The sequence below is a fragment of the Protopterus annectens genome, chromosome 3.part0 (genome assembly GCF_019279795.1).
Source record: "Protopterus annectens isolate FY-2018-M chromosome 3.part0, PAN1.0, whole genome shotgun sequence".
Taxonomy (NCBI): Eukaryota; Metazoa; Chordata; order Ceratodontiformes; family Protopteridae; genus Protopterus; species Protopterus annectens.
The window spans coordinates 323,006,103-323,031,181 of NC_056731.1; the positions used below are offsets into that span (position 1 = coordinate 323,006,103).

Here is a 25,079-nt window from a genome sequence, read left to right on the forward strand (position 1 = left end):
TTAGCAATGACAGCATTGCCCACTTTCTCCACATCAGAGGAAAAGCCATTTCCTTATAGTGTAATGTTGTATGATCCATGGAGCTGGTTTTGTGAGAAAAGAAGGGTTCAGGTCATCTCCCTTTGGCTATGGAATGTGTGGGATTTTGCTGCCACAAAAATCAATACCTTTCTGTACTGTCTATCCTCCAGCAAAGTATAATTTCAATAACTTTTGCGAACTAAAATAGAGCTCGGTGAAGGTTTATTAATTTAATTATGCATAAATCATTTTGTCCCAGGCTGCGTCCTACATGAACTCCAAGAAGAGCTAAACCCAAACATAAAACTACTGTTCAATCTCAGCCTTACTACAGGATATGTACCCAAAGAGTGGCGTACAGCAACAGTGGTCCCTCTCCACAAAGGTGGTGCCTCAACGGACCCTGGAAACTATCGCCCCATAAGCCTGACTAGCTTGGTCTGCAAAGCTATGGAAAGGATCATCATGGACCTCATAAATAAAGATATTGGGGACCTACAGACACTGGATCCTACCCAGTTCGGCTTTGTTAAGGGCAGATCCTGCCTCTTAAACCTGGTTGACTTCTTTGAAACAGTCACCAAGGCCATTGACGAAGGGAAAGTGGTCCACACAGCCTATCTGGACCTTGCAAAAGCCTTCGATACAATACCCCACTCGGGCATTATAGATAAGCTCACCAGCTTAAATATAAACCCCTATGTCACTAGATGGGTTGCAAACTGACTCAAGGACAGAACCCACATGGTTAGAATTGCTGGAGCCATGTCAGACTCCAAACCAGTTACAAGTGGCGTCCCACACGGCTCAGTCCTGGGACCTCTCTTGTTTGGTATATATTTCTCGGAGGTACAGGCCAACACGGAAGGACTGTGGCTGACCAAGTTCGCATATGACTGCAAACTGGGCGCCATAATCGACTCTCCAGCCGACACAAGCATCCTCCAAAAGGGCCTCATAGAAACAGACAACTGGTGCCAGAGCCATGGCCTCAAGCTAAACGCCAAAAAGTGTATAGTCATCCCCTTTGGCAAAAAACAAAGTGCCCACAAATTACCACATAGGTGGTAATCCATTAAGTACAGAAGAAATAATTAGGTACCTGGGGACCCAAGTTGATAGCAATCTCTCATTTGACAACCACGTGGCCAAAGTGGTTAGAAAAACATTTTATATAGCCCACCTAATCATGAAGGGATTCACATCTAGATTAGGGGAGGTCATCGTGCCTCTTTACTCATCCCTCATCAGGCCCATAATCGAGTACAATGCCCCTTTTGGGATGTACCTTACCAAACACCTGCAGCAACTGGAAAGACCCCAAAAGTACCTCACCAAGAGGATCAAAGGGCTCAAACAGATGCCATATGCTGCCCAGTTAAAGAAACTTCAGCTCTACTCAGTGGCATACTGCCTGCTCAGAGGTGACCTGTGCCTGACGTATAAGGCCATGTCCAACCCGGAATTAAGGGACATGCTGCACCTCAAAAAATCCAAATCCCATCGAGCTACACTCGAGACTTGAACCTCAGCACTGAAATAAATAGGACATGCTGGAGGGACAGATTCATAACCCAGAGGCTCCCTTCACTCTGGAATAAAATCCCAGTCCAGGTTAGGCAGAGTCCCTCATTGACTCTCCTCAAGAGGAGTCTTGATGAGTGTATGGGAGATCATAGGTTTACCCCGGGTATCACTTCTGTGTCACTGTTAGACAGAGGCACAGTATACTAACCTCGAAAAAGGGCATAGCAAAATTAATTTAAAATGGGTGGCGAAAGCCAAACATACTCTGGCTAGGCTTGTAAATGCCCTAGGGCAGATAGCCTAGTATGAACCTATGAAACTATGAACCTATGTATAACGTGATGTATGCAACAAAATGATAGATATATTTTCTGTGATTGCTAACTCACTACTATATTAAATAGTTAAAATCAAACCACCCAAATGGCATTAAGTAATAACCAAAACATGCTGTAGGTGAGTAAGGATTTGTTGAATTCAGTGAATTAAATCAGAAAATGAGTAGTAACCAGGCATGACTATTCAATTACCAGAGTAGCCTGAAGTTATTAGATTACATAACATCTGGTTATGTGTGTGCTGATTTTGTTGTAAACAACAGTTCTATAGGAGTCATCACAGATAAACCTGCAGCACCATAAACAAAAGCCACAAGTCTTGTACAATGTAACAAATGCTAAACACATTAAAGAAAAAGATGCTTAAAATTCAAGTTTAAGCTAAATAAGCAAAGGTATATCGTGGTAAAAAAAATAATAAATCAGTACTTCAGAAGCCCCAGATTATCACTGATTCATTCTGTAGGACTGAACATACACGTGTGCTCATGCAGACACACACACACACACACACACACACACACACACACACACACACACACACACACACACACACACACACACACACACTCACACACACACACACACACACACACACACACACACACACACACACACACACACACACACACACACACGTGTTGCATCCTATTACTGATGCCATAATAACCAGGCAGTAGAACAGCCTTTGTACACTTAATGTCAGTTTATAGGAAAAAAGGAAAAAGTTAAAAAGCAATTCTTTTGAAATCCACCTAAATGATAAGTTCTAAACTATATTAATGTGGTAGGGATTTTAAACCCTTCACTGTTACATTGAAAACAACTTCCTCTTTACAGTATGCAAAATAACGACAGCGATGCTGAGGTTGTTATTCCTCCTAATCCTTTATGACAGCAATACTGTCTTTTACACAGACTGTCATGATGTTTTAAATGTAATATAATGGAGTGCCATGTTATCTTATCTGCATTATAAACAATAGCTGAGTCTATTATAACAAGCTTAATAGTAAAATAATATAACATTAGAATCTACCAAAGTATAGAACTCTTCAAAAAGTAATGCACAGCTCGGTCCCTTGCTGAGTCACCAGAGCAGTAGGCAGATTACAGCACCATAAACTGAACACAATATCTTGTTAGCAGAGGCTGCCTGTAATGCAGTTGTGTTATTTATAAATGGGTTGATACATATCAACAACTCTGTATACATAATAAAATCATAAAAATAATTTGATTAAAGAGAACAAAAAGTCAGATGGCATTAAAGGCAGTAAGCATCGCCTGCAACTCTATGTATCTGATCTAATGTCATGGAAAATGACTGCAGATGCAAAAGAGAAGGAAGACTACGTAACTCAGTATGACAGAGCATGGTTAGGAAAAGTTGCATGCTAAATGCTTGCTTACAATACATATAATTACAGACTGATGACAGAGGCTATGACAGTAGATCTGTGATGGCAGAACCAGTGTCGTTATTAGATCTTTAAGGAATCCTAATGAAGCTGTTCCTTATGAACACCGATGAAATTATGATGTGTACAGACAAATGACAATTCTGTAGTACACAAGAAATTAAGTTCACAAACATAAATAAACATGAAACTGCAAGACCGAAGTACAGCTCAAGTTCTATCTTGCATTTTTTACAGGTACAGTCAGGCAGTATGTCAGGTATTGCATCCTTTCAAGGGAGAAAATATGACCTTAAATACTGCAGAATAAACCTTTTTGTCTCAGTTCCCTTTGCTTTTCCTTCAGCTAATGTAATACTTCCATACCTTGGTGGTGCAGTGTAACAGGGTTGACATTTAATGGTTCTAGCAGAGTCACTGCCATTGTGACGAAGGGAACAAGAGGGTGGATCATACAAATGGTAAAGAAAACACATTTACAAAAACGATGTCATAAATATTTGCTCAAATACAAAATGCCTCATTTGAAAATGTATATTCCTGATTGCAAGTCAGCAAAGAGTGACAGCATTTGGGAGTAACTTTATTTGTTTGTGGAGCATATACTCTTTATGAGTCTAAAATATGCTGCTGAAATGCCCCCAGCTTGACAATGGCAAATACGAAAAACAAGTGCTATCAAATCTATGAAGTTATAGTTCTTATGTTGCTGGTTGAGAAATTACCCTTAGTCATACATATGAAATTAGTTTCTTTCATCTGCACTTTACTCAATATCCCATAGAACAGATACGCTTCTCAGCTGTACAGAACTTCACACAATGTCCAGATTTTTGCCTCATATTTTTAGTCTGTTTTCATAAAATTGTGTTTTTTTGGCAAATTAGTAGCAAATCATTAAAGATTCAAGTTAGAAAATAATGGCAGACATTTGAGTTTCAGATTTCATACCCTTCAGAAAAACCATGCTATTGTAAAACCTGTTATTTTATCAACTTCTTAAGCTTTTATAAAATGTCCCTATTTTTGGACCTTTGTCCCACTTTTATTTATGGCTTTGTCCAGACTTCTTGCTCTAATAGGTTGAGAGGTATGCAGACTCTTCTAGGAAACGTTACGCAGACGGTTACGAATTACACCCCAATTATTTGCAGGAACTCCCAAAAAGATATTCTCTTTTAACTGCGCATTATGTAAAGTAATACCCTACACTACTTTAGAGTATTCTCAGGAGATGAAGTTCTGCAGCTTCTACATGCATGTGGAAGAAGACCATAATTGGTTTGAAGCTATATCATCACTTTCTACACAGAAGTAATATTAAGCAGCACCAGACATTTATGAGAAGCTGAGACTTCTGCTGTAAAAATGAAAAAACAAACCGAATCAGTTGCTCCACTCTTTAATAAAACCAAAAGACAGTTAAACGCTTTTCATTTGGTCCGTTGACTAAACTTCAGCAGACAATAAACATGGTAAAATGAATGCAAGCTTAAATGCAAGTCTTAATTACCACATAATTAATGGGACAGCCCTAACTACAAAATTAAAAGAACATTTCAGTCTTACAAGACATGCTATACAGTTCACTGATAATACTACTACATCTTCTCAAAAAATACAAAAGTAAAATGTCTGGTAAATAATAAGCGAAAAGTGCTTTGTGCTAAAGTTGAAATAAATATTTGAACCTGTCAAGCAGGGTGTTCTGTTTCTTAAACTACCTTCTTTCTAATATACAGTAATACACAAGAGGAAATTCTACTGATATAATAAACAAACTAGATGGTGATGGTACCTATTTACATATACTCTCCATGTTTTTGGTGTAGCTATAATTAATATAGTAAACAAAAAAGCAAATTAAGGTTTACTTTCATTATCTCAAAAGACTCTTAAGTTTTAAAATGCATGCTATTGAACAAAATTCATTCAGTCCAGGTGGCTGATAAGAGTTCAGTCTAAATTGCCAAAGCAATTCTAATTTCTCTAAAAGCAGGGAAAAAGGCCCACCCCTAATATCTAGTCTAATACAGTCAATAACTCGAAACTTGAAATGATGCCCTTGAAATTCTAAACAATACCTAGCTAATGGGCTCGCAAGTTTACCTCTACTAATCTAATATGTATGTTCATAGACCCTTTCCCTGAATTTATGGTCGGTTTTACCGACATAGAACGCTGAGCAGCACTGACACTGTGCTACAGACTTGGAGTTACAATTAAATTTATCCTTTTTGTGATATTGTTTCCCCTTTTATTGTAAATTTAATACCTGTTTCCATATACTTGCACTGATTACATGCTTCACATTTGCACGTTCCAGTATATTTTTTGATGGTTGCCCTTGAGTTTTCTGTAATGTTCTTCAAATTTTGCCTTTCCTATAGAGAACTAATGGTTGATCTCCTACCTTCCGCTAAATATCCATATTGTTAGTAAGTAATTCCCAGTTTTTTACTAGAATCCTTTTTAATCCTTGTGCTTCAGGATTGAAGGTAGTAATAAAACTCAAGGAGAAATTCAGTTGAGGTCTATCCTCCTCGATGACTGAAGTACTTCCCCCTCTATTAGTGTCCAACTCTTCAACATAATATGATAATGGGGAATCACTATGGGGTTTATTGTTAAGAATCGGCTTAATGAGGCCTACGTCTCATTTCTCACTTACCTCCAGAATAAGTTCTGTTAATAAATCAGTGGGATACCCCCTCTGAAGAAACATGATTCTCAAAGTGTTGCATTCTTCCTCAACATGGTGTTGTTCTGATATCATCCGTGCCACAAGCACCAGCTGCCCCTTGACCACAGACTTTTCCTGGTGGAAAGGGTGGGTGCTGGTGTAGTGCAGGAAGGAGTTAGAGTAGTTTTTTTTCCTAAATATATGTGCTATATATTTTTTCTGAGCACGGTCCTTAGACAACTCAACATCCAGATAATTAATAGATTCTCCATTAAAATAGCTAGTGAAATGTAAAAAAGATGTAGAATTTTTAAAACATTCCACTAATTCGGTGGCTAGATCTAGGTCCCCTTTGATGACCATAAATATGTCATCCAAAAAGCGGGTATAATAATAAAGATTGTATTTCACCTCGTCATTATCTAGGATGGCTTCCAGTTCCCAGAGGGCCATCACTAGATTAGCGAAGCTAGTACCGCATGGGGACCACATTGCTACACCAATTTTTTGCAAAAAGTAGTTGTTTTCAAACATGATGTAATTATTAGAAATAATAACACTTAATAGTTCTTCTACTAGTCTTACCTCAGTTTGTTCGTCACCCAAAGATCTAATATGTCCCATTGCCCATTCAATGCCTGTGTCCTGTGGGATAACTTTATACAGGTTGCATACATCAATGGTCAAAAAATTGTAGACCTCCCTAAATTATTTATGTTAGATTAGAAGGGCCACAAATCTTTGCATATTTGTGGTTCTAAAGCAACATATTTTTTCAATATGCTGTCAATGACTTTTGTGCATGGGTAAGTAATAGATTGTTTAGCATCCACCAAAAGTCGCATTAGTGGATTGTCCTGATTTTTATGAATCTTAGGGACCCTAAACAAACTAGGCATTCTAGGTGAAGTCATTGACAAAGCAAAAATAAATAAATAAACAAATATTACACATATATATAAATGCACACACACCAGAAAAAACTATGGTACAGACTTTTTTGTAATTTCAGCAAGACCGACATTTGCAAACTAGCTTTTGATGACTAGGAATTGGAGGAGTTTTCATTCATTTATATCAAGCTCCTGGCTATAAGAGCAGGAAGGCAGTATGCATTTGTATATGTAAGTAGGTGATCTTAAGGTAAAAAAATTTGAGAAACTAATGAAATTACTACTGTAAAATCTTAATATGGGGCTAACAGATACTGGAACCCAGTGATGAATTTAAGCACAGTTTCAGTGATCTGCAACTTAATACCTCACAGTTTGAAGGGGTTCTCAAAATTTCATATTTTCTCAATTATTACAGTTGTTTTATTACAATTCCATATGCGAAAGACTTTATAAATGTATTTCCTAGCAAAAACTGTCATAATAATGAAGGCATATTTTAAAACTTCTAATGGTTGGACCCTTGCCACATCCCCAACATGTGTTTCTGATGCATTTTGGCACCATTCTTCCCAAGATCAGCTATTACAGAGACACATTCTCTGTAACAACCTGGCAAATAGGACTTCTTCATCTTCCTTGCAATTCCGGGGGATTTTCACCACCAGAGCTAATCAACTAATGAGGGTCTGTCAATTAGTGTGGTGGCTAGAATCTCCGATTCAGAGACAAAGTAAAGCAGCTCAGAGGAGCAACTCATTAGCAGCTAATTACCATGTCTCTGAATCCAACACTGTCCTGTCAGACCTGACCAAGTTAGTGTTCCCTCTACCTGACTATGTATTGCAGTAGCACAGACCCCGCCCCCCCCATCCCTCACACAGACATACATACAGTCTGGTCTGTGATATCCACTTGTAGTTGTGGTATGAGCAGTGACCATTCCACATGGGTTAATGACCGAATGTCATCTTTTAACAGCACTCACTTTTCCTCTTCATCAATAAAATAGTGAAACACTGCACCATGTTATTTCAGTGCCGGCACCATTTCTGGATAATTTGCATTAACTGTTCCGACTGACTACTGTGCTTGTATGCAGCTTCACCAGTGAGACATCTTTCTGTGCTATGGCCACTGCCAGAATAAAACAGTAGCGGGAAAGTAGTGCTTGAATTCCTCAGGCTTATCACTATGCAGAAACCTTTGGAATTAAGGCTTCCACATTACTGTAAACTGTCTGAATCCCAAAGAATAACTGTTGGTTTCATCACTATTTCTCTAGGGACTAAAGAAAAAAAAAATAAAAACAAGAAAACAAATAGGAAATGACTTTCTGTGTTCTTTTTACAAATGGAACTGAATTTGTCTTCTTCATTCTATGAGTATTTCCAATGTAATTACATTAGGAAATGACTAGTTTCTGAAGCTGTAGCCATAAATTAGATGCTTTATTCCATGTATAACTTGCATTATCTCCAGAATAGCTATCTTGATTACGATCAGTATGGGATGAAGCTGTCATTAGATACTTTTGTCCATGTTAAAGTTCCTCTTCTCCTTCCATGCCATTGATAACACTATCAATATGTCACCTTTCCTATTGCTTATTTACTACTGAACATGTATATTGCACTATGATTAAATACATAGTGTGACTTCAGAAATGGCAGCTGCATGCTAGTATATGCTTGTCCCATAAACATGAGTGCTGCCAAGGGACTGCACATTGTGATATAACAGATCATTACCACAAGCAGCTAATATATCAACATATACATCAGTAGCCATCATATCAACAGTGCAACCTACTACACGGTTGTGTGACATTATTACATGGTTAGTTAATCTGGTTTGGCTAAAAATTTGTGCTTGTGTACTCATGAAGGAAAAGTGTACAAAAATACTCAAGGATGATGTCACTTATTTAAACATTGTTTTTCTTTTGCATTTGTATCTGCAGAAGCAATATACTGAGTTGGAGATCCATAAGAGAGCTAACACTGACACTTAAACATTTGAAAAAAACAAACTTCTAGCAAAAATGGATTCTTCAGAATTCCGAAGACGAGGAAAGGAAATGGTGGATTACATTGCAGACTACCTGGAAAATATTGAAAAGAGAGATGTGTATCCAGATGTGAAGCCAGGATACTTGCGACCCCTCATCCCAGACTCAGCACCTGAACATCCAGAGAGTTTTGAAGATATTGTAAAGGATGTGGAAAGGGTGATTATGCCTGGGGTAAGACATATGGTTCACATTACTTGAGAAGAGATTTTAGAACTACAGAACTGAAGAGAAATTGCTTTGATCATGCTATCTGGCAAAATAATATTTGTATTCATCTCTATGTTTTAAGTTAAAAATACTCCTCCTAATCTACAATATTAACAAGTGAAAATGGCACATTTTAAACAGAGCTGGAAATATGAGTCTGGATTTCATGCAGAAGTTTATTTTCTTGCTAAAAGACAATGCTCAGTAGACAATGTCAGTCAAATATGTGCATTATATGTTTCTGAGGTGGCAAAGACATATTGCAAACTGATATAACTAGAAAGAACAGCTTTACTTTCTGTTAGTAATATATAGTGAATGTTTGAACTAAAATGATGACAAGTGATAATGCACAGTTATGATTACAATGACACTAGTGATAATGCACAGGTATGGTTACAATGCCACTAGTGATAACACAAAGGAATGATTACAATGACACTAGTGATAATGTACAGGTATGATTACAATGACACTAGTGATAATGCACAGGTATGGTTACAATGGCACTAGTGATAATACAAAGGAATGATTACAATGACACTAGTGATAATGCACAGGTATGGTTACAATGACGCTAGTGATAACACAAAGGAATGATTACAATGACACTAGTGATAAATCACAGGTATGATTACAATAACACTAGTGATAATGCACAGGGATGGTTACAATGACACCAGTGATAACACAAAGGAATTATTAGAAATGACACTAGTGATAATGCACAGGTATGATTTTGCTCCATAAAGAAGAGACATTTAATACCCAATTAGTCAGTCCCACACAGGTGGTCCACTTGCTGTCAGATGGTGGGAGAGTCCAGTGTGCATGGTAGTGAGATGTGAGGCAATGGCTGACACAGCCATCTGTTCATTTTAGAATATCTGAGCAAGAAGCTTAAAACAGAAGTACTTGTCGGCAAGTCTTTTTTATTTAATTTCTCCAAGTCTTTTGGGTTTCTAATACCATGAAGGGAATAGAAAACATTCCTAAGCCAAATTATGATTAATGTTCATGAAATTAGTATTTTTTCAATCTTTCATATTAGCCAGAAGTGCTCTTTGCAGCACTCGCAATGTGCCAAAAATTGACTCCGTCAGCAATTCATACAGAGTTACATGTATCGGTAACAAATCTTCTTCTTCTTCTTCTTTCGGCTTTTCCCAGTTAGGGGTCGCCACAGTGGATCATCTGTCCGCTCATGATTGGCAGTGGAGTTTTATGGTGTTGAGTTTCCAGCCCGGTGCCCAACCTTCCACAGAAGGCACGCACACACACACACTCACACCTAGGGCCAATTTAGAGTGTCCAATCCACTTACAGCATGTCTTTGGGATGTGGGAGGAAACCGGAGCACCTGGAGGAACCACTGTGGCCATGGTAACAAATCTGAGTAATACTGCAAATTCTTTTTTATAAGACCTATTGCTCCTACTACTATTGGAACTGTCTGGGTATCCTCCTTCTACATTGCCCTCATTTTTGCCTGCAGTTCCTGGCATTTTATAACCTTGTGTCTCTCTGTACGTAAGACACTGTAGTCACTGGGTGTAGCAATTTCAATGATCAATGCTTCTTTTGATTTCTTTTCATGGTTTTCTTGCATCTATTTTTTGAACTGTTGGTAATGGGTGATTCCATGTGATATAAACTTCATCATGTTCTATAATGCGTTGTGGCTCATGTCACCAGTGTTTTTCAGATACTTCAATATTATAATGTTCGCACATCCCCAATGCAACGGTCTTGCCACATTATTATGCCTTTCAGTATACAGTCCTTCTGCCATTAGTATATCACAGCTAGCAACAAGATGTGCAGCTGTTTCAATTTTACAAAACCTACATTTGTCTGGTTTCTCCCACATGTTCAATGATGTTGTAAATGAATGTGTATGTAGTCCACTATCTTGGACAGCCAATATTAACCTTTTGTCTTTTGGTTTAAATTCACCTCTCCTTACCCATTCCTGCATTCGATCCTGATAAACATGAAGTTATTCCAGGAGTTTTCTGTACTTGTAACTATATTTATGTATTTTATACATTTCTTGCTTTCACATCTGACCCTTCACCTTATATCTTTCTTTTGTTTTATAGCACATTCAGTTGCTGCCCTATTTTTATCTACTTCTGGTTTGATTTTCTTGGCTTATGATTTCTTGGTGCTGCAGCTTTCCTGATTTAAATAGAGTCACCCTGGAATATCCCCCTTTGAGTTTTTATCCATGGAATTATAATTTGTCCATTATTATGGCTTAACTGCAAAGTGGTTTGCCACTGTTTCGTGGTCACTGTAATGTAATCAGTCAGTGAAGCATGTATCTTATTAAATTTTAAGCACTCGTTTATCCTTGAATGTGGGATATTATCAAATGCTTTTCTGTAGTTTATCCATGCCATCCTTAGATTCTTCCCTTTTTTACAGTTCTCCGTTCTGACTTTATTTAACAACAAATGACCCTTTGTTCCATATGACTTTCTTTTTATTATACTTTTGTTCTATTGCCATGATTGAGTTTTCTTCTAAATGACTATAAACTCTGTTGGTATCAATTCCAGTGTATAGTTTATACATCGTCGGAAAGCAAGTTATCAGTCTATAGTTTTTGGAATAGCTTGCAGGTTCACTCATAAGGAGGAGTATCATTTGTCCTATTGTTAACCAGGCTGGTGTCTGTTCAGTGTGTGCATATACATAAATAGCTCTTACTCATGGCTAAATCTTCATGTAAAGATGCTAATACTTTTAGCCAAAAGTTAGATACTGAATCTTGGTCTGGGGTTTTCCATTTAGGAGCTTTTCTTAACTTTATTTCAGTCTCTCTGGTTGTTACTTCATCCCATTTCATATCCTGTACATTTAAACTTCTTATTCTTTCTTTTACTTCTTCTATCCATTCAGCATTGTTGTTATGTTCCACAGGATCTTCATAGATTTTTCTCCAAAATGTATTTACTTCTTTTTTGGTGGTGCTTCAATTCATTTTGTCTTGCTTCCTCTGGGAGGAATATCAGCTTCCACTGGGAGGACATAAGATGTGGAAGATGATATATAACAACAGCACCTAGCGTATTTTAAATAAAATGTAGTGTGAGTTATATATTTATTTTGCTTCCTGCCTAATTACACTCTACATAATATTTTTCCCACAACAACTGCTATCCTCCATGTCAATGGACTAGGTGAAAGTGTTAATGAAAATGTACAAATATTTTGGGGATCTCAGTGCCAATGTTTTATTTATGCAGATATTTATTTCACACTGCATTTTGGACTAACACTTAAATCCCAGATTTCTTGCAATATATAAGAAATCAGAAAGTCAGCACAAATAGTGAAAATCAAACAAATAATAACAGGCAGCAAGCGCTTTCCAGTTATACTGGTTTACCAATGTTAGATTTTTATCACCAAACAACAAGTTATGCTTCATCAATTTTATTAAGTCAAGAACTCAAAACTGCAATAAAAAGAAAAGCAAAAAAAAAGAAAAAAAAATTTGCAGGGTACAGTTCTCCTGCACTCCCAAAATGTGGGGCTTCTCCTCACCACCCGACCCTTACTTTTATATACCAGTCAGACTGTTGCACACCACCAGTGGTGAAAACAAGTATCCTCTCTAAAGATTACCAGAGGCTTGTGCACTTAAAGTAGAAGTGGTTTTGACCAATTATGATCAAAAGAACCCAATGAAAACATGCTTTCTGTAAGTATACTCACTGGAGTATAACATAGCCATTTCAACCTCAGTATGTAGAGGACAGTGCCACTTATAAGGTAAGATAAAATGGTTAGACTAAGTGCATTACTTACCGCTTATAAACTACTAGTTATAATGCTGACTTAACCTTCCAGTATATTAGCATGTTCATCTTATGGCAATATTATAGCCACTTGATCCCCAGTTGCTTGAATTCCACTGACTCAGCTGGGGGTGTGGACGGCTGTAACCCTGACCTCCCAGCTACTTGAAGAGGTGCTCAAACGTGAACGTGAGTTCAGACATGTAGCGACCACAATGGTTGGATGCAGTGAAGGTCCTTCTGTGGAACAGGCAAGTAGTGAAGGGAAATGGGCATGGGAACTTTAGGTTTAGGGAGTGGAGAGGAAGGGGATTTTAGGTTAATGGAGGGGATCGGAAGATTAGGGTTTGGGAGGGGAAGGTTTTTTTAATTTATGGAGTGATCAGGAGTTAGCATAAGGTTAGGGAGGGGAGAGGAATTTTAGCTTTAAGAAGCAATCAGGAGTTCAAGAAGGTTGGCATTAGGGAAAGGAGGGGGATTTTAGGTTTAGAAGTTATCAGGAGATACTGTAAGGTTAGGGTTAAACAGGGGGAGGAGGATTTTAGTTTTAGGGAGCAATTGAGAGAATACAATTAGGAAGTCAAGGGCAATTTTAACTTTATGGACTGACTGGGATTTTAGGTTTAGGAAATCAATGAGAGTTTTTAGAGTTAGGGTCAGGATTCTGGGAAGGAAAGTTAGCCTTAGATAACTGTACAGGAATCAAGTCAGTGGAAGTTAGGGTATTTGCCCACATAAGCGAGTGGCAGCAAGGAAGTATGTTGTGATCTAATGCTTTGTGTGCACTTGTATTAGACCCTTATCTAATACTTAACTTCTAGTTTAGTTTATAAAACACAAACGTTTTAGTAATCTTTATATTACCAAACTATAATTTGTTTTATTTACAAATTCTTTATTTTCATTATAGTTGCAATGGCTTAATGAAGTTAATTAAATAGAGAAATAAAATCTTGTGAAAGCAGAAATCTAGCATTCCTTGGTCATTGATAACTTCCATAATTATAGAATTGTGTTCATCTTACTAAAGAAACCATACTGTGTTTCCTTTTCAATTTTTACATTTTTATAATCAAAACAGAAAGTATGAAAGTAAAAAAAAATGATACATTAATTTATTTATCATTAATGATTCTGCTAAATCAATTACTGTTTTGTTTCAGGTGGCACATAGCAGAGTAAGGATAGACTACATATATAAATGCAGCAGGTTTTTTGGGGGGGCTTGTACAGCATAATTCATCAGGTCTATATTATGAGATAAAAAAACAGAGAGTGAACAGCTTAAACATCGAAAATTCTGTACCTTGAGGGCTGTGCCCCCCCTGCTATTATATATACCAACTCCGAGATTGCACTACAGTGAGGAAAGAGCAATTTTTCTCATCTTCACTCTACAGCGATCTCACAAAAAACCACATCGATGGAACTGCATTTTGCGATGTTAAAGCTGGTCGATCTCCAGCCTGTTCGATTTTTTGATAGGAACCCTAATTCATCAACTATATTCCAAAAACAGGGAAAAAAACATATCATAGGAAGCACTGTCTTTTGTATATGCCTTACTTTGATAGTGGGAGTCAACCTTTAAAAATAACATCATTCCCCCTACACGATCATGTCTAAAGCAAGTGCCTCTGTCACAATGGTTAGCCTTAGATTTATTTTTTGTTTCGGGTTTTAGTTATTTAAATCTCTGATGGGTACTGCTGGTGCTGCCACTACATCCTCAGCCTCTGGATACAGGTTCTATGGATACTGTGTACCAGAACCTTTAGTTCTAGTTCTTAGAGATGATATGTACCAGCCTCATTAGCCAACAAGTCAAAAACGTTTATATATCCCCCTCATAATACTTTTGTTTTGAGATCATGTTGGATATGCCTACTCAAAGGTTCCTCCAGAGACATTTGTTCCATCTAGTATCATTGAATCCAGAAGGGAAGTAACAACATGTGGAAACTGCTCATTGTGCACTGACAAGTCAAGGATACACTATTAGTGAGCTATACTGTTTATCCCATGCGCAATGCATCTGTCAAAATGAAATTGTAACAACCATTCCAGATGATGCCCTTCACACTTTTTTGATTACCTGTTACTTTTTCATCCCTGTTCAGGTGCACAGAATACAGTAACACCAGCCCTTGTCCTACCTGCTCCTCTTGCTGACCTCCTGCATGGACATCCTGGTCATTCTTTTGCTAGAGTGTTTCTCCTTCATCACTTTTACACTGTAGGTTTTGGACTATGCTTCCTCCTTCTGTCAGTTGCTGATCCTTATATATATATATATATATATATATATATATATATATATATATATATATATAGGTTCAAAGGTTCATAGGTTGGTACTAGGCTATCAACCCTAGGGCCTATACAAGCCTAGCCATAACAATTCCCTGCTATTTCTTCCCACATTATTTACTTTCCTGGACCCCTGTCTAGCAGGGTGACTGACGTGATCCCTGAGGTGAATTTCCTTTCTCCCATCCAATTGTCAAGGTTCCTCTTGAAGAGGTCCAAAGAGGCACTCTGCTTGACATGTATGAGCAATCTATTCCAGAATCTGGGGAGTCTCTGGGTCAGGAACCTATCCCTCCAGCATGTTTTGTTTATTGTGATGACAAGGTTTAGATCCCTGGAGCGTGTAGCTCTGAGGGATTGGGATTTCTTTAAGTGTAGCATGTCCAACAGCTCTGGGTTTGACATGGCCTTGTATGTTAAGCAGAGATCGCCTCTGAGTAGACGATATGCGACAGAGTATAGCTGGAGTTTTTTAAGGCGGTCAGTGTAGGGCATCTGCTTTAGGCCTGTGATTCTTTTAGTGAGGTATTTCTGACGCCTTTCCAGTTGTTGCAGATGTCTTAAGAGGTACATACCAAATGGGGCATTGTATTCTATAATGGGTCTAATGAGGGATGAGTACAGTGGGACAATGACCTCCTTTTTTCTGGATGAAAAGCCTTTCGTGTTGAGATGTGCCACATAGAAAGATTTCCTGACTGTTGTGGCGATGTGGTTATCGAAGATGAGACCACTGTCCACCTGTGTCCCTAAGTCTCTTATCACACTTTCTGTGTTTAGTGTACTGCCACCTATATGGTAATTCATGGATACATGTTTTTTCCCAAAGGGGATAACAATACATTTCTTGGCATTGAGCTTGAGCCCATGGCTCTGGCACCAAGAATCTGTTTCTGTAAGGCCCTTTTGTAGAGTATCCACATCATTTGGGGATTCAATAATGGCTCCCAGTTTGCAGTCATCTGCAAACTTTGTTAGCCAGAGTCCCTTAGTGTGGACCTGTACTTCAGAGAAGTAGATGCCAAACAAGAGCGGCCCCAGGACTGAACCCTGAGGTACTCCACTTGTCACTTGTCTGGAGCTGGATTTGGAGTCGGCTACTTTTACAGTGTGGGTTCTATCAGTAAGCCATTTAGCAACCCATTGGGTGACATAGGGATTAATGCTCAACTTAGTAAGTTTATCTATGATTCCAGAGTGGGGATGGTGTCAAAGGCCTTGGCAAGGTCTAGATAGGCTGTGTGGACCACCTTACCCTTGTCCATGGCTCTGGAGACTGATTCAAAGAAGTCAATCAGGTTCAGGAGACAAGATCGGCCCTTCACAAACTCAAACTGGGTGGGGTCCAGTGTTTGAAGGTTGCCAATGTCTTTGTTTATAAGTTCCATGATAATACGCTCCATGGCCTTGCAGATAAGGCTTGTCAGACTGATGGGACGGTAGTTTCCGGGATCCAAGGTGGATCCCACTTGTGGATTGGGATAACTGTAGCTCTGCGCCACTCAGTGGGCACGAAACCTGAGGTGAGGCTATGATTAAACATGACACTTAAGTGAGGTGCCAGTTCATATTGTAGTTCATGTAGTACACAGCCCGGGATGTCATCTGGTCCCATGGATGCTGTATTCTTGGCTTTAGAGAGTGCATTTTGTACCTGTGTGGCCATTATTACTGGAATTTGGCAATCTTCTGGTATTGAGATGGGCCATTTAGGCGGTGAGAGGGGTGAAGTTGGCACTGAATCGATCTGCCAGGATATTGGCAATATCCTTCGGATCAGTATATTTAATGCCATTCTGTTTTAGCTCAGAGCAGATCTGAGCATTGCCATTTAGATTCTTGACATAGTTATAGAATGCTTTGTGGTTGTCTTTGGAATCTTTGGCAATTTTATTTTCGTAACTAGCTTTGGAGGATTTTATGAGGCATCTCAGTTTCTTACTGAGGCTAGTAAGGGAGTTTTTTGCATCCTGGGATTTTCCTCTTTTCTGCAAAAGTTTTTTCCTTTTGTTGTAAAGTTTGTTTATGGCAGGGGACCACCAGATTGGCTTCCTTTTTTTGGATGAGAGCATTTTGGTTCTATTTGGGATGGCACGATTTATGCATGAGTGGATGTGCTCATACAGTGCTTTAGTGTAGGATTCAGCAGTTGAACTTTCAGTTCCCGTCTGCATGGGTGTCATGAAGTTTGTCACTTCTGACTTGAGTAGCATGAAGTTGGCTTTGGAGAAGTTTTTTATGGTGGTTTCTTTCTGGGGGGTGGGGGTGGGATGTGGATGTTAAGGGTGATTAGCTTATGGTCAGACCTGACTAACGAGGGGGTGACCATAGGTATGGAGCATTGATTTCCCATGTTGGTAATGACCAGGTCTAGGATATTGGAGCCCCTGGTGGGACTATGGATTAGTTGATCCAGGGCGTTGGAATTTATGAATTCCAAGAACCGCTAGCAAAGGTGTTGGGACATGAGTAGTTTTCCCAGTTAATGGCAGGGTAGTTAAAATCACCCAGTATTAGGGTGTTTGGTTCTATCTCAATATTTTCCAGTATGTTTAGAAAGGTGTAGTGAGAATCTTGGGGTGTGGTAGGGGATCTGTAGCAAGCTACAATTTGGATTGCAGTCTTACCTATTGTTAGTTGCACTTGGAGAATTTCAGACACATTGTGTTGGCCAACTAGCCTGGTGGTGTGAATATCCTTGGTGAATATTGACACTCCTCCACCTTTAGTGTTTCGGTCCTGGTTTGGTGGCCGAAAAGTGTGGTAAGAGTTGTAGCCTGGTATTGCAGGGGTGCTCTCTGGAGCCTTGAACCAGGTCTCAGTTACTGCACAGATATCGATGTTCTCCATTTTTAGGAGTGCCTCGAGAGAGTGCATTTTGAGGTTTAGACTTCTAGCATTGAGTAGCATTACCTTCAGATTTTGCATGCTTGTACCTGTTACGGTGGTGGTTTTGTCCTTTGAAGTTTGCCTAAAAAAGGCACTATAGGGATGGCAAGAGCCTTAGCCAGTAACCTGAATCCCAGGGGCGACAGGTGCAGACCATCTCTGGCAAAGCATCGTGGTCTGTCAATCATGTCATCCCAGGCAGACAGATACTGGATTCCCTTTGAATGACACCATAAGCTTAGCCAATTGTTGAAGTCAATCATTTTATCCTTATATTGTGGTATCATTCTGGGCGAAGGCAAGATGCTACTCAGGGCTAGGGTCATACCTGCCTGGGCCACATGATCCGAGAGCTCTTCCATGTCTCTTTTCATGTAGTCCAGGGAGGTACATCTCAAGTCATTCACTCCAACATGGACAATGACAGAGTCATATTTGTACTTGTTGTGGAGTGACTTGAGTGCATGCGTTATGTGGCGGATCCTGGCACCCGACAGGCAGCTGACTGTAATTTTCTCCTTATTCAACCTGGTGAGAGGGACATCAGTGTGCCGGACTATAGAGTCACCTATGACTAAAGTGTTAGGTACATTGTCTTGCATTTTGTTCTTTGTTTGTCTCCAATAGCAGGATGACTTGACCTGGAGCAACTGTCATCACCATAGACGTCAATGATGCCGACTTTTTATTGGCCTGATTGTACCTTATACTGCCTCCTGTAAACTGACTCCTAACATACAGGCTGCGTCCAAGTTTTTCTTCTCTTTCTCAGATACATGCCTGCCTGTATTTTATTATACATACATTACTGTATTCGACAATACAGCGATCTCAGAGTTAATACATCTCAGGGCTATGGGGGTGCTTTAATAGTGAAATGCCAAGTATTAGTTGTTGCTGTTTCACTGTTAGTCTGATCCTTAGTGACTGCACTCCTGAATACTGGTACGATATGTCAACCCTTGCAATGCCTGAGATGTAGTCCCTTTAATCCAGCATCATATCACCACCAACATGATCTTTAATTGGCTCCGTGCTGTAATTGCAAGATGGTTATGTTGCAAAAGCTGACATCAGTGAAGATGTGTGTTTTTTTTTTTTGACTTGTGATTTTGGCAAGGGGACTCCTTCCCTTTCTGTTCCTCAATATCTGTCTATCTATCTGTCTATCTATCTATCTATCTATCTATCTATCTATCTATCTATCTATCTATTTACCTCTCTACTTTGTCTTGAGCTTTCATGGTCTTTCTCTTGAAAATCTTGATTCTGGTATCCTGGATACAAACAACAATATTTGCGGAATTATCAGTATAACAGTCTTAAGTCAACTAAAATGACATTTAAAGTCTAAATTGGAAATATGTTGGTAAACAGCCAATCTGTTGTTTGAATTAGGCAACCCCAAAATGTCTAGCATGTTTTCTATTGAACAAATAGTTCCTGGTAAGTTAAGCCAGAATTCTGCCCTTGTCTGATGTTTATTGCACATAAAACAATCATTAGGTAACACCAAGGTGGCTTTACATCTGTTTCCAAATGTTTGCAACTGATCACAAAATATTTACTTTAGCTACAATCTAAACAAGCAATATCATCATACCTTGTAAGCTCTTCTCAACAAAACTGTGCAACAATTATTTAGGTTCCAGTTACTTAAATCCACATTTTACGTATTTTTGATGTGTAACACCATTAAAACCACATTATATTGCTCTTAGTTTTATTTTTAACTTCACATATCACTGTTACCAATACCATTTAACAACATTTTTTTTTTAGAATTTGTTCAAGCAATCCCAGCATTCCTTGTTTGTTTCCTTAATTAACTTAACTTAACCCTAACCTGCATGTGGCTTGAAGCACAAATATTCACTTTTGTAACCACATAATGTAATCCTAAAATGACATTTAAACTTTTAACAATTTATCTATTTAGACTTTGTTGACCAGGTTAGTCCCTCTGGGCCAACAACCTCTTTTCAAGAGAGACCCAAGGTGGTATTCATATTGACCAGTGGAAATTTGACCAGGGCACCCTACTCTTTTTAGTAAGTGTAATTAATTCTTTTACATCCACCTGAGCCACCATTATCTCAGGCAAATTTATGGATGGCACAGTGGTGCAGCGGTTGCACTGTCACCTCACAGCAAGAGGTTCTCTGGCTTGATTCTCGGCTGGGGTGTCTTCTGCGCAGAGTCTGCATGTCCTCCCTGCATCTGTGTGGGTTTCCTCTGGGTGCTCCTGTTTCCTCCCACATTACGAAGACATATGTCTGGAGCATTTCTCCCCAGGCCTCCGCTGACAATTGGCTTTATTCCAAGTCGGACTTTCCCAGTAAACAAATTTTAAATAAAATAAATGGGGCCTTGGTTTAACATCGCACCCAATAAATGGCACACTCAGGAGTGCAACACCCCCCTTATGCTGCAGTACAGTGTCAGCATTGGATAAGTAATCCAGCTACTTTGTATGGGGATAAAACCTACAGCCTTCTAATTTTTGACTACCAAAGGCAAGTGTGCTACCTCTTGAGCTACTGAGACTACTTAAATGATTTTCCATTTCTATCACAAAGCATCTGTTCTTTAACTACTTGAAGAAGAAGCACACTAATCCTTATGTGGCCAGTTAAACAAAATGCATCACTGGTGATCTGGGACCATCTTTCTACATATTCTGAGTTGTAGCCTCCTTAAAACTATGTTTATGACAACATTAAAGAGGTATTTTAACCTGAAACTGAATTCAGTTACCATTACAAACCAATTGATGTTTAGCAGCATGAATAATTAATATGATCATAGGATCATAGGAAGTTACTAGGCTATTAGCCCTGAGGCCCTTACAAGCCTAGCCAAGAATTTAACCCATGTTCCAACAAGTCAGCACCTGATACCGCTGTCCAGTAGAGACACAGGTGGAATCCTGGGGGTGTACTTTCTGTTCCCCATCCAGTTATCCATTGTGCTTAAAAAGGGATAATGAGGTGCTCTGCATGATGTGGAGAGGGAGTCTATTCCACAGTCATTTCCATGTACCCTGTCATTTTTCAATTAAAAGTGGTTCACTGGTGACCTAGGGTCCCTGCTTAGAACATTGTTAGGAGTGTAATGCCGTGACACACTAATTCATCGTTAGTGTTATTTCTCAATATATCTCACAAAATTGAACTATAGATTCTAGACATTATTGCTTTAAGTTTCTGAGCACTCAAAGTGTAACTCAGCTGTCTCTTTACAAAAGATTGAGTCTTTCAAATGCAGGCCAAAGCTCAGCATATTTTTCAACTGTATAAGCATCATATTCCCTTGAAAAACAACTTAAAATGTGATTTTCTGACAGATCTCATATACAGGATATAGTCTGTGCCCTTTCGTCAGCTTAAACAAGTGATTATCGTTCACCTAATATATTTGCAACATACAACTGCATGACAGCCAGTTTAGGCCCTGCTCTACACATGGTCAGAATTAAAATGACATAAATAAAAAAACTTTAAAATGGTGTTTTAACTGATTATAAAGAAACGCACAGCTGTACTGAACTTGATCTGTTTTTTTTTAATAATGTTTTTGATTTTATGTACCTATCAGAGTCATTCCCCACTCCACACATCACTCAGTCCTCCCCCATGATGGGTGGAGTGTGGCAGTGAAGAGCCCATCATTCAGGCAGCCATCAGAAGCATTTTACATAAATCTGTCACTTTCCCTAGTACATGTCCATATTCACCAAAGAGATGGACATGCAATAGATCGTTGCTAGGATAACCAACACATCATTAGTGATCTAGGCCAATGTCCCCCACATTTCCTTACTTGTAGAAACTTTACTGAACATGTAAACATGAATAAAAATGTATTTTATTTGCAAAACATATACAGCCAAATTGCCTCTCTCCTTTTTTCAATTATTTTTTACTGCTTTTTTCTATCTTTTCTAAGACACTGAAATCAAACTCCTTAACCACTTTTCACCTGTAGCACATTTTCAGCATATTTCCATTTGACTCTGATGTCACAACATTGTTTAGAAATGGTTGCCATAATCACTGACTTACCAGTTAATGAAAGGAAAGTATGTGAATGTGTGTGCTATAACAGGAAAAATTGTAACTCAGATTATTTATCTAGAATGCACTGCACTGGAAATATTAACCCTGGATTGCCACTTATAATGCATATTTTCATATTTACATTTATATTTTCAAAACTCGGTGAGCTACATCCTCTTTTAATACCTTTATTAAATTATCACTTAAACATAGGCACATCTACGTTAATAGAAAACCAGATTAACATTTTTTTTTCATTTACATGCATTATGCATGTTTTCATTCTTTTTAACAACTGTCATTCCATCCAGTATTACATAAATTCTTCATTTCCTGCCTTCTCTTAAATATCATTCCTCCTCCTGAACATTAAGGGCATAAAATGAGAAGTCATGATCATGGTGGATGAGAGAAAAATATACTCATTATGAGGAAAGGCAGCATTTCAGAATTTATATTCATTTTGCTACAACCAAGTGATTTAAAGACTGTTACATGGTATCAGCTGAGACCTTAGATAATGGAGAACGCTTTGCCTAATACTTGTACTGTAAACTGTACAGCGTGAGAGATATTGAGAGTTCTTTATGTTGTCAATTATGCAAATAGAGGCACTTCTTTTACTAGTTTTGTAAATATCTCAAAAATCAAGTAGTCACTAAAAAACTGCTTGTCAGCATATGAAGGCTGAAGTCTGGCTATAATTAAATCAAGTCAAAGTCAAAGTAAACTTTATTGCCATTCAGAATCTCACACAAGTGCAAAACTGAACAAAATTCTGTATCTCCGGCCTCAGATGTGCAGGTATCACATCGACTTAATACAACAAGACATTAATAAATATATAACTACTTACTATATACCATAATGTTCTAGACAGATAGTCTAAATATTGCACATAAATTAAACTCACATTAACATTTACTACACAGTGATCTCTTTGCTTGCTTGAGTATTGCACAGAATGAGACAGTCCTGAGTATTGTACTTGACTGAGTTACAGACTAGCATTAGATATTGCACTATAATGAGATATTTCTTGGCCTTACTACTACCCCCTAATGACCAGTTAATTTGCTTAACTTACTGAGTATTGCACTATTATTGGATTGAGACAAGCAGTCAAGTTGTTGTACAATTTGACATGGTCTTCCACATTGAACTGATGGCAGAGATGGTCAGCATGGAGTGTGATTGTTGCCAGAGTTCAACAGTCTGATGGCCTGTGGGAAAAAGCTGTTTCTGAATCTTGTAGTTCTGCATTTTATGCTACAGATGCACTTCCTAGATAATAGGTACATGAACAGTCTGTGAGCCGGGTGGGCGCAGTCCTTAATTATTCCTTTGGCCCTGCCTAGACATCTGGACATGTGCAGGTCATGGATGGCTAGTAGGGTGGTCTTGATGATCCTCTCAGCTGCCTTCATAATTGTCTGGAGCGTCTTGTGAGGTTGTTTGTCAGGATGCTTTCTACTGTACCCCTATAGATGGTTGTGAGAACTGTTAATGGTATGTTTGCTCTCTTCTACCTTCTCAAAAAGTGTAGCCTCTGATGTGCCTTCCTGACAATGGCATTTGTATTGGTAGAAAAGGACAAGTCCTCATCAATATGCACCCCAGAAATGTCATGCTACTCACTCTGTCTACTGTTTCTCTGTTGATGGTTAGAGGAGAATGTTCCGTGCAGTTTTTTCTGTAGTCCAGAATAATATCCTTTGTTTTGTTCATGTTTAGTGCTAAGTTGTTACTGTCACACCAGGTAATCAGTTGTTCTACCACAGCCCTGAACGCTGCCTCATCATCGTTGTTGATGAGGCCCACCACATTTGTATCATCAACAAACTTGATGATGAGGTTAGTGTTGTACCTCGCTGTGCAGTCATGTGTTAGCAAGGGGAACAGCAAGGGATGCAGTAGACAGCCTTGGGGAACTCCACTATTTAGACTGATGCTATCTGAAGAGTTATTTCCTACGCACACTTTCTGAGGTCTGTTCGTAAAAAAGTCCGGAATCCAATTACAAACTGGTGTGTTGATGCCTAGTTAAACCATCTTCCTCACCAGCTGTATAAGGATGACTGTATTAAAAGCAGAGCTGAAGTCAATGAATAGTAAACTCACATAGCTGTTTTTACTTTCTAGATGGTCCAGCGATAAGTGAAGCGCCAGTGCTATGACGTCCACAGTGGAGTGGTTTGCTCGGTAAGCAAACTGCAGCGGGTCAAGATCTGCAAGTAGCTTAGATATTATTATTTCTTTGACTAGCATCTCAAAGCTTTTCATCACAATGAAGGTTAGGGTTACAGGGCAGTAGTCGTTGAGGCATGATGGTGCTGACTTCTTTGATAGTGGTATTATTGTCATGTTTTTAAAGCATTTGGGAACTATTTCCTGACTCAAAGAGATAGTAAACATATCTGTGAGAACAGCTGTTAGTTGAATTGCACAGTCTCTGAGTACTCACCCAAGGATGTTGTCAGGCACAGCTGTTTTTCTCTTGTTAACCCTGCGCAATGTCCTCTGGACATCAGTTGGATTGAGGATGAGCGCCTCTTAGTTTTAACTGGTGCGCATTTTCATCACTGTTCTTTTGTTCTCTTCTTCAAATCTGCTGAAGTAGACATTGAGCATATTAAGGAATTAACAACCTTGCAGCAATTTATAGAAATATAAAAGTGAATTGTTTATATTATAATGCAGTAAGGTACTAATATAATATAAAGACTAATACTACTGATATAAAGACTTTAAATGCATTGGTTATTAGTACTTTTAAAAATAATTTTTGATAAACACCTATGTTTCTACCTTTGTAATAGCATTTACTGTCCATAATATATTTTTACATG

At 38.6% G+C, this 25,079-nt stretch overlaps 1 protein-coding gene across 1 annotated transcript in view; it reads left to right on the forward strand.

The window, feature by feature from the left end:
- DDC (dopa decarboxylase) overlaps positions 1-25,079 on the forward strand; it is a 696,490-nt gene that overhangs the window by 111,027 nt on the left and 560,384 nt on the right. Inside the window, exon 2 of the mRNA XM_044064799.1 lies at positions 8,847-9,128. Within this exon, the coding sequence (XP_043920734.1) occupies positions 8,928-9,128 (201 nt within the window). The 5' untranslated portion in view covers positions 8,847-8,927. The remainder of the gene's footprint in view (positions 1-8,846; positions 9,129-25,079) is intronic.